The sequence below is a fragment of the Drosophila suzukii genome, chromosome 3 (assembly GCF_043229965.1).
Source record: "Drosophila suzukii chromosome 3, CBGP_Dsuzu_IsoJpt1.0, whole genome shotgun sequence".
Lineage (NCBI taxonomy): Eukaryota > Metazoa > Arthropoda > Insecta > Diptera > Drosophilidae > Drosophila > Drosophila suzukii.
In genome coordinates this window covers 10492635-10502178 of record NC_092082.1, presented here as the reverse complement: position 1 = coordinate 10502178, position 9544 = coordinate 10492635, and the positions used below count along the sequence as shown (strand labels likewise).

The 9544-nt window shown below is 44.9% G+C and overlaps 1 protein-coding gene across 4 annotated transcripts; it reads right to left on the bottom strand.

Moving 5' to 3' along the window:
• Positions 1–2837: 2837 nt before the first annotated feature.
• On the bottom strand, positions 2838–9315 carry mfr (ferlin misfire). 4 transcript variants are annotated; one of them, XM_017079451.4, is made up of 14 exons: positions 9024–9315; positions 8601–8962; positions 8415–8538; positions 8174–8351; positions 7486–7934; positions 6178–7430; positions 5947–6118; positions 4670–5879; positions 4475–4611; positions 4027–4208; positions 3801–3921; positions 3397–3687; positions 3239–3339; positions 2838–3139 (listed from the first exon to the last, which is right to left on the bottom strand). In XM_017079451.4, the coding sequence occupies exons 1-14, from the start codon at positions 9201–9203 to the stop codon at positions 2962–2964; spliced, it is 4938 nt and encodes a 1645-aa protein (XP_016934940.2). In that variant the 5' UTR covers positions 9204–9315; the 3' UTR covers positions 2838–2961. The 4 variants fall into 4 exon arrangements, with proteins under 4 accessions (XP_016934940.2, XP_070851803.1, XP_016934941.2 ...); XM_070995702.1 differs by lacking the exon at positions 9024–9315 and having other exon boundaries at positions 2840–3139; positions 8601–8958; XM_017079452.4 differs by lacking the exon at positions 9024–9315 and having other exon boundaries at positions 2840–3139; positions 8174–8372; positions 8436–8538; positions 8601–8958.
• Between the last annotated feature and the right edge of the window lie 229 nt (positions 9316–9544).

Sequence of the window (9544 nt, the reverse complement as noted above, 5' to 3'; positions counted from 1 at the left end):
ATGCGTACTGTCTAATTAATGGCTTGTTTATTTTCGCCACTTGGTCATGGGGAATTTGCATAATGCCAAGCCCCAGTAAATCCAGAACTTACTTTATTTCCTCCAGCCTCATTTTCAACCGGCTTCCACAAGCGAAGGATTCGAACTGCAAGGTCTGGTCGAAATGCGCATAAATTTCTAGGCGGTTTTGTGACTTCTAATTACATTACAGAGATATTTATCGGAAGATTTTGGATCCGATTTCGCAAGGCTAGTAATGAAATTGAAGGTACTGCCCCTCAGGTGAAACAAAGCTTTGATTATTTATACCGCCAGCTTGATGAGTTGACGACATTCGAGGCTTTCGATTAGGCTAAGTGGTGATGATGGGCAAATATTAGAGCAAACATCAGCCGACCATCGGGTAAATAAATCCCTTAATTAAAAGGACACCTATGGGGTTACTTTAGGTCAGTATATACGGGTTTCAGAACCTTTTTCTTTAAATAGACTGGCAATTATAGCAAAAATAGCTAACAACTTACTCATGCTAAAAACTTTTAACAGAAATGATATATTTTAAAAGCGCAAGGAACTCAAATCACCTATCTCACCTTAGATTTGTTGGTTAAATACTCGATTTTTAGCGCCTTTCCTCACTCGATCAGCGTGTTAAGTATGTCCTCGGTGAGCAGCTGGCAGGATTCACTTACATCTTCAATCAACTTTGAATTTAAAGAACTTAAACTTGATTTTGATCTCCACCAAAACTAAAACTGAGCACACGGAGCAGGCACAACTGCGGCAGCAGCAGGAATTTTCCGAGAAATTTCGCACTGAGTTTAACCGCATTTAAGGCTGCTTGCCATATGTTTCACTGCCGATCCGTTCCTGCGACGTGGAGGAAGCACTACAAGGACTCTGCGATGCCTGCAACGGCAGGGCGTTTAAGCTCAAAGGATATAGCTTTGCAAATAATGTTGAAACTTTCACAATTCTGATGGACAGCAGACACTTTAATTAGAACAAGGAAGAACGCTATAGTCGAGTACCTCGACTATCAGATACCCGTTACTCAGCTAAATGGAGATATGCAAGCAGCAAAGCGAGATTAAAATGCGCCACCTACCGGCGGTATACAGATTTAAGCGTTATGGGCGTTAGAGTGGGCGTGGCAAATTTTTTTTTGGATCAATCGATAGGTATCGACGAGACCAATACATTTCAGTTACAATTTTGTATCTAGCATGAAAATTGTGGGCGTCACAGGTTTTTGCGGTTTGTGGGCGTTAAAGTGGGCGTGGCAAACTTTTTTTTGAGTCAATCGATAGGTAATGACGAGACGAATACATTTCAGTTAAAATTTTTTATCTAGCATAAAAATTGTGGGCGTCACAGGTTTTCGCGGTTTGTGGGCGTTAAAGTGGGCGTGGCAAACTTTTTTTTAGGTCAATCGATAGGTATTGATGAGAACATTACATTTCAGTTAAAATTTTTATTCTAGCATCAAAACTGTAGGAGCCACAGTTTTGGGCGGTTTGTGGGCGTTAGAGTGGGCGTGGCACTCTACTGAAACAAACTTGCGCTGCGCAGGAATCTCAGGAATCTGCGTGCCTAATCCCAGTATTGTAACTCTCATAGTTTCCGAGATCTCAGCGTTCATACGGACAGACGGACAGACGGACAGACGGACAGACGGACAGACGGACAGACGGACAGACGGACAGACGGACAGACGGACATGGCTAGATCGACTCGGCTAGTGATCCTGATCAAGAATATATATACTTTATGGGGTCGGAAACGCTTCCTTCTGCCTGTTACATACTTTCCGACGAATCTAGTATACCCTTTTACTCTACGAGTAACGGGTATAAAAATAAATTAGCACCTTTGACAGGCAATTGTTACTGAGGAGGGGCTAAGAAGAAGTCCCCGGAAACTTCCTGCTGAGTGATTTTCGAACCGTCAGCTCCGATAGCTGGACACCAACTGAACGTGGCAGCCTTTGGGCCCTCCAAGTTTCCCGGTCGGAACGGTTCAGTCCAGTTCGGGGCGGTCCTGATAAGCTGTGGCAGCCTTTCGTCATCTGCCGCCATTAACACATTAACACTTCGACACACTCGAACAAATTAAGATACCATACACCCAAAAAAATTGCTTAGGAAATTAAATTAAATTAAATTTGGGCTAAATGGGGTAAATGATAGACTTCAAAATGTTCATAGAGGAAAATTTAAAATGGACCTAAAAGAGATCTAACTTCATACTGATTGATATACTAACTTAAAACCATTTTTTATCTATTTCTCCCTAAACGTTAATGGGAGGCACATCCGGTATTCCTAAAATTAAGGTCAATGGACTAAACTTAAGGTTTTGTTCAGTGTACGTTCATATGAATATCCACAAATGAGCGAATTGCCATTTAGTCACCCACATGGTGAAATAGACGGGAAGCTTTGGGATAGTTCTGGATGCTTTAAATGGCTTCTAAAGGAAGTAAAAGGCGGTCTAGTGTTTTCTCAACAGCCAATCAGTTTTGGACGGAATGTCCAGCTGAAAATCAAGGAGTATTATTATTATACATTGCTTTTTCGATCCTTTTACCATATATCCAAACAAGTTTTTACATAATTGTTACTAGCAGTTTTTTATATAAATTAAAAAATTTTGTTTCTTATGAGGTTAGGGTTATTAATTTATCAAAAATGTCTTAACAGAAACTTAACATAGGTCAACTTGTTTCAGGGGGGGTTGGTCCCAGTCCCAGTCCCACTTATTATCGCATTTTCCCCGCATTTGCCCTGGAGATGGCCATTAGCAATTTCAATTAATTACTCCTTAAGTGTTTGTACAATAGCTGGTAAAACAAATTTATTGAAAAACTTTAAAACTGCAAGGTGAAAATCAATTTAGCGAACAATATCAACAGAATCAATCAAACAAACAAACGGAAAATAAAGAAATACAAATAAGTCCTCATTGGAGGGGAATGCCCATGAGTTTGCCGGGCAGATTGGAGAAGAAGAACACCAGTCCCAGGATAACGATCAATATGAGCAAACCCCATAGGACATATTTCCGAATAGCGGGCCAGAGGATGTGTCGAAGGGACTTGCAGGGATGAGTCAGTGGGTTAAAAGAGGTGTCCGGTCTGCTGTGGGTTAATATAAAATAATATTTGAGGAAACTTTCAAAAATGTTATATGGTTTGTTTTTCATCAAGATATTGTTAAAGAAAACACAGCGAGCTTACTAAGGCGGCTCCAAGGCCATCGGTGGATCCTGACCACGACCCGCTGGCCGGTTGGCAGCCTCCACATCCGTGCAGATTTCTATACTCAGCTGCATTTTTCCCTGAAAAATTCCCAAGATGTTAAGAATAACAACGGAGTTTGGTTCGCCACTACTTACATTCTGAACTTTGGCCTGGGAGCGTTGTGATGGATGTGCATTGCATTGCAGTGGAAACCAGCCGCTGATGACCTTGCGCTTGAAAAGATTGATACGCTTCCTCTTCTTAGGATACGGCTTGCACATCTGGACAAACGGATATGGCGCGTGCATATTGGAGAGGTTCAGCTCAAGGGCGGCCAGGTACTCATCCTTGGACAGCACATCCTTGTCCCAAACTTGCAGATATATAACCGGTGGCTTCTTGAACTCCATCTCCTCTAGGAGCCCCGCTTTGCGGCGTATAACCATCTGCGAAATGTAAATTATAAATGGAAACGGGAGCCAGCAGAATAATTAATAAGGGGATACAAGCTTGGGAGAGTATTGTTTACCCTGACCAATTAGGCAAGGTCAAGGCTCACCAGGTCCTCGTTGGGGGAGTACTTCATGCCGAAGACCATGCGCCAATTAAATGCCGCATCGCCCGCAAATGAGCGGTAATGGATATCGGTCGATTGGCGCTTGTCCTCATCCTCGCACCAGCTGCAAAATATTCCGAAAAACGTCGGTAATTGCAAATCGTTTACTTTCGATCCACTTGTAAGCCACGGGTAATAAGCAGAAGCCCCCTCTGTTGTACCCACTTACCCTATCACGTAGATGTCGCTCATTAGTTTGCCGAAAATGTTTTTGTCGCCCGACTGGATTCCAGCCAGATTCTTGACCACAACACGCACCTCGTAATCCGTGGACGGAACCGGCGTTATATCGATGGGATTGGGCACATAGATGTTGGCCTCGAAAAGCTCAATCCACAACTGCAGTTTACCCTGGATTAAAGGTGTCGTATAAGTTGATATACTAAGTGATATTTTAAGACAAGCTAAAAGTAAACCACTCAACTCATTTATATGAAAGCCAACAAAAAAGTTTTATATCAGTAAACATAAATATGAAATATTAAAATTATTATAGTTGATAAAAGATATTATAGGTACGTTATTATTGATACTTTAAAAAATCATATCATCACATCAACATATCACTGAGTTACGTTAGGTTAATCTTCCTAAAACTATCTCAAGTTTTTATTTACCTGTTCGACATTTGGGAAGTCCTCGCGGCAAAGGGATCGGGTCTCCACATGCTCGGGCACCAGTTTGTAGCCAAAGGAAGGCAACTTGTCCATGTTCTTGAGTACAGCTAAGCTAAGTCGCTCTTGCAGCTCCTCATCTGAAAGTAGTAATCTAAAAACCTCAGGTCCTAATTATTAAAGTCAGTTCAACCCCACCCTTCGAGATTACAGTCTCATCCCCGAAAAGCATTCCGTCAACTTCAATAACATTGCCATAATAGTAGGGAGCCTGAATACCCCGTCGCTGGCAGAGATCGATGAGAATTTCCGAGGGCAACTTCAGATCGTGCCAGTGGTTATAGCCACTCCGTGTGTACTCGTTGGCCAGACCCACCGTTGCCCGATGCCGAGACCTCCAGCGGTCCTCCAGATCGATGTTAGTCTGACCGATCATCTGATCCCTGATCTTATCGTGATCATACACCATGATTTGCAGCATATGATCCCCTGGTAGCGTAGCCTCCAGTTCAAAAAGGCGGCCAAAAACTGGGTTACTATGGTTGGGGGAGAAATGAGCTCTATCGGAAACCGAATTCCCACCCAGAAAAATCTTCACATAGCAATCGGAGTCGCCCTTTAGATCTCTAGGGCGCATTTGAACACCCTGCACCACATAAACACGTACTATCAGCTTTATGGTCTCACTCAGAGACTGAAGAGTAGACTGATGCCTCGGATGTATAGCGTTTGCCATGGGACGAACCATATCGCCACCACCTTGGGGATCCTCGAGAACTGGACACTGGCAGGGGGTCAACTTGAGTTGCAGCTTAAGCGTGGCATAGACATCCTCTTTGGGTGGACCATGCTTCTTGAACTTGACGCCATGGATTAATTGGACGGGCACTGCCCAATCCTGGAGGTAACCAAACTGAGCCTGCTTCTCCAGTTCCTCGTGGTAGATGACCAGGTGGTGCTTGTGCTCGTGGCTAGTCTCCGCCGCACTCCAGTACATCGAGTTGTAGAACTTGGTCCACCAGGTAAACTCCCGCTCTTCAAACACTTCGCTGTCATCCAGACTACAATCGATGCTCAAGGTTCGACGATTAGCATAGGCAGCGGGTCGGAGACCCAAGGCGAACATTAGTTGCATCCACCAGCGGCTGATCCTCGAGGGTTTGACCTCCTGCTCTTCCCATTCGAGTTCTTCCTCCTCATCATCATCATCCTCTACGCTAACCGTAGTGGAAGCCTCACCAGTACCCTGCTCCTTTTTGGACACACACTTGAGGGTCCTGTCGCGTTGCAGGTAACTCGAGGAGTTGGGTATCAAAGCAACTCCCAAGGTGGACTCACTACTGAAACCGGAAAGCAGGACATCCGTGGCTATGATAGCTGGCCAATAATCCTGCTGATCGGGTAGACTCTTGTGGGTTAAGGGATATATATGTTAAATATATAGTTCATGTGAAAATCCTAGTGTATTAACTTACCACCACTCCCGAAGCATAAGCCACCAGAAAGTTTATGCTATTGCGAATACGTGCCGTCGAGGGTCCACTGGTCAAAACTAGGTCACCCATCATCACCTTAATCTTCCTTTTGCCCGCCGAACTCATGCTGCTTTTGGAGTAATTACGGAGTCCGACGAAGAAAACCTCAAGGCTGTAAAAGGTAACTTCCGATAAGGTATTTCTCTTTCAAAAAACCTAAGCCTAACTCACACAAAGTTCTGCATATTGGGTCGGATAGCGACCGGAATGCCCGTGGCAAGATGTGGCTCCTTTTTAATATCCTGACCTGTAGGATCCATGGAGACTTCAATGAGCTCCGCGGACATGAGGACCTCGGCTTGGACTGATCCTTTCTTAGCAACTGGAACCCATTTTAGAGGAGGTGGAGTCATGTGCTTCAATCTCTGTAACTTCTGCATCGGATTCTTAGACCAGCCGAATCCTCCAGGTTCATCCCAACTGGAGTCAGTAGCGCGTTCCTCACTGATCACACTAACTGCCACACTTCCCATTCCCACGAGATCATCGGGTAAACTTCGTTCCGAGTTGTACAACTCCAAGGAGAGAAGTGGAGGATTCTTTAAATATAGATTAACACCTCCTGGTAGTGACAACAGATTGAAGGTGATGACAGCATTCCAAATGGGCGACAAGGTGCCAGGAGATGTATATGTTTCACAGGCTTGGTCGGCGAACAGGATCCTCAGATGTGAGTCACAGATGTTTTTCTTCTCACCGCCAGGACGAACTTTGGCCTGGTGGACATACACGTGGCAGAGGAAGTGCGTCTGTCCAAGATTCGGCTGCCACGTCATGGCCTCTATGCTGGTCCAGTCATCACTGATGGACGAGAGGAACGCCTTTCGCTCCCGTTCCACAACAATTGATAGGCATCCAGATACAATGGCTGTGGTGCAACCACAATTGGGACAGGTGTGCGTACAACCGATGGCTTTGAAGGAGAAGCTCCTTAGACGCCAGCAAAGCGTCTCCTGTTGCAGATCCGTGTTCCCATTTTGCAGATGCAGAAAGAGCTTGGCATTCAGTCGACAAACTCCAAGATCCTTACCACCTGCACTCAGGGAGAGAACCATTTCCGGCCACTCATCCTGGGTGCGGGCCATACTGGAAAGAGCTCCAATCTCAGCCACCAGCCGCTGAAGCTCATTAACAACCTCGGCTATGGAGGCATCCAGATGTTCCAGGAAACAGCTGCGTAATCTCTGCTTCATTTGGTGCAGCTCCGAAGGCAACTTGGCAAAGTAATCTAGGAGGTACAACTGCCGGTTGATGTCCCACGTGGTGCGCTGTGGTTCCACATCGTGATCGAAACGGTGGGCTTCTAGTCCCTCCTTGATTCGGGTTAAAATGTTGCCCACTATAGCCTTCAGGCACTTCGCCTGCTCATCATCCTGGAGAGGATGTTTTAACTGGAAGACCTTGAAGGTGTCCAGCTCGGAGCGCTGACAATCAATGGGGACTTTACTAAATATTATGGAAGATAAAACTCATACCTACCATATAGTTAACTATGTCCAGCATGAAGAAATCACTTTCATACTTGGCTCGGTTGTCCGGCAAACGGACGCGGAACATGCAGGATCGAAAGGGTGCCTCCCGGCGGAAACTCTTCGAATTCATGGCGGTCCGGAAGCGATCCAGAGGTGTCCTCAGCACACCCTCTAGAACATTCGAGCTGTGCTCGGCTAATCTGGCGGAGATCTTGTAAGCGGTAGCCGTGGTCTGGATGTGGTGACCCAGGAGTGGAAGAAACTCAACCAGGTAGACATCGTCGTGCCAGAAACGCGTCTCATCTAAACCAGGCACCGTCTTCGAGGTCAACGTGTGGCTGGGCTGGGCGTCCTTTAGCATCTCAGAACGAAGTTCCATTAGTAGGCGGCCCACATAGATCATCGGATTGATAGGATCGTAGAGATGGAGGTAGGTGGGACCAAGAGAAGGGGTTCCTATGAGTTCAGAACGGAAAATATACCCAGAAATATACAAAGATTTTTCGCAATAGATCTCTGAATTAATCTAAGATCATCTAAGGGAGACTTGGTGACCCCAAAAACCACTAAAATTATCGTTTTTCCACATATTTCTATTGCAGAAGCTTGGTGACCCCGATGTCATAGAGAAAGTTCTTCATAAACTACTATACTAGGTAACAACAATTGTATTTTTCTTTCCCATATTGACTCACCCTTAAAGGCTATCTCCTGCAGAGACAACTCAAATTCAGCCACACATTTCCATTGTAGCAGCTCATGGGTCAAAATAAGGATCAAGAATCGTTGCGCCACCGAGGGATACATCCAGGCGAAGTTGACCTCGTGGTTCCATACTGGTGTCGTCGTATTCTTGGCCACCGGCGTTTTGCCCTTGAAAGGATGGAATCTGTACTTTAGAAATGGAAACGTAAGTCAATGCCGAGCGCCAGATACATTGAAGCCGGCAAACGATACTTGAATCATGTAGTTGCTCTGTCTGACGAAGTAACCCCGGTAGAAGGCGATGAAGTAGCGAATGTTGCTTGGGGCAAACGAGCTCACATTGGTGAGGAGGTTTCTAGGGGTATTCGAGTTACGGGATAGATATATCAGAAAATACCTTTTTAGTCTACCACTCACTTTTCTATGTCATCGTAATCTTGATCCACCGACCATTTATTGAGATTCTGGGTGTCCTGTTCCTCAGACTTAAGTCCAATGCTCACCGGACTGTGCTGGGATACGATGGCCAGATCGAGTTGTAGGTAGCCGTGAGGTTCATTGGGTTGGATTTCCGGGGGTTGGTTCTCGCCAATGGGAGCCTCTAGACGACCCCATTTCTTGAAGTAACCGTGATTGGACTGGTTCCACACACTGTGCAGATCCACCAGCAACTCGCCAACCACCACGTTTTTCTTATAGGTCATGTGCTTTTTCAGCTCGAAAAGAATCGTCAGACGCAGGAGTTCAGTTAAGGTACAATGGAACTCAAAGACGAAGTACTAAAAGATGGTTAGACATATAACTAACTATAAGGGTTATACAATTCCAGTCGAAACTCACCTCATTAAAGAAGGGATTTTCGGTATTCGGAAAAGACTTAGTGCTCTTGGTCATTTTGTCAAGGCTGATCCGCACGTACAGTTCCCCGGATGTCAAGCCCACTTTCACCGCTTTGTGGACCGTAATGCAGATGAGAAACTCCTGCGGGGCTCCGGCGAAGCAGTCCTCCATATAATTCATTATCTCTCCAACTCGACTGGTAAACGGGGTTCGGGGATAGGCATTTTCGGAATCAGATCGAAGTTTGAGTGGAAAGCATTTGATAGGGATTTTTGGGCCAGTGCATGAGTAAAGGCTCATGGCTTGGTTCGATTACCTTAAAACTAACCGAAAATCAACCTTTTTATAGATGATTTAGCAGTTGTCATTTTCTACAACAAAATTGGTACACGCAAGTGCCTTATTGTAGCACGCAATCATTAATTTATAAGAAAAGTACCTAAAAAGTTTAAAAATTACTTTCTAAATTGGCTTGTTGAAAAGGTGTTCTTTGAATTACACGCAAAAAGTATTATGGTGTA

Coding starts and splice junctions, on each gene's coding strand:
- mfr (XM_017079451.4), bottom strand. CDS start 9,203: ATGAATTATATGGAGGACTGCTTCGCCGGAGCCCCGCAGGAGTTTCTC. Junction 8,539..8,600: donor GATTACGATGACATAGAAAA/GTGAGTGGTAGA, acceptor GAATACCCCTAG/AAACCTCCTCACCAATGTGA. Junction 4,209..4,474: donor ACTTCCCAAATGTCGAACAG/GTAAATAAAAAC, acceptor CCTTTAATCCAG/GGTAAACTGCAGTTGTGGAT.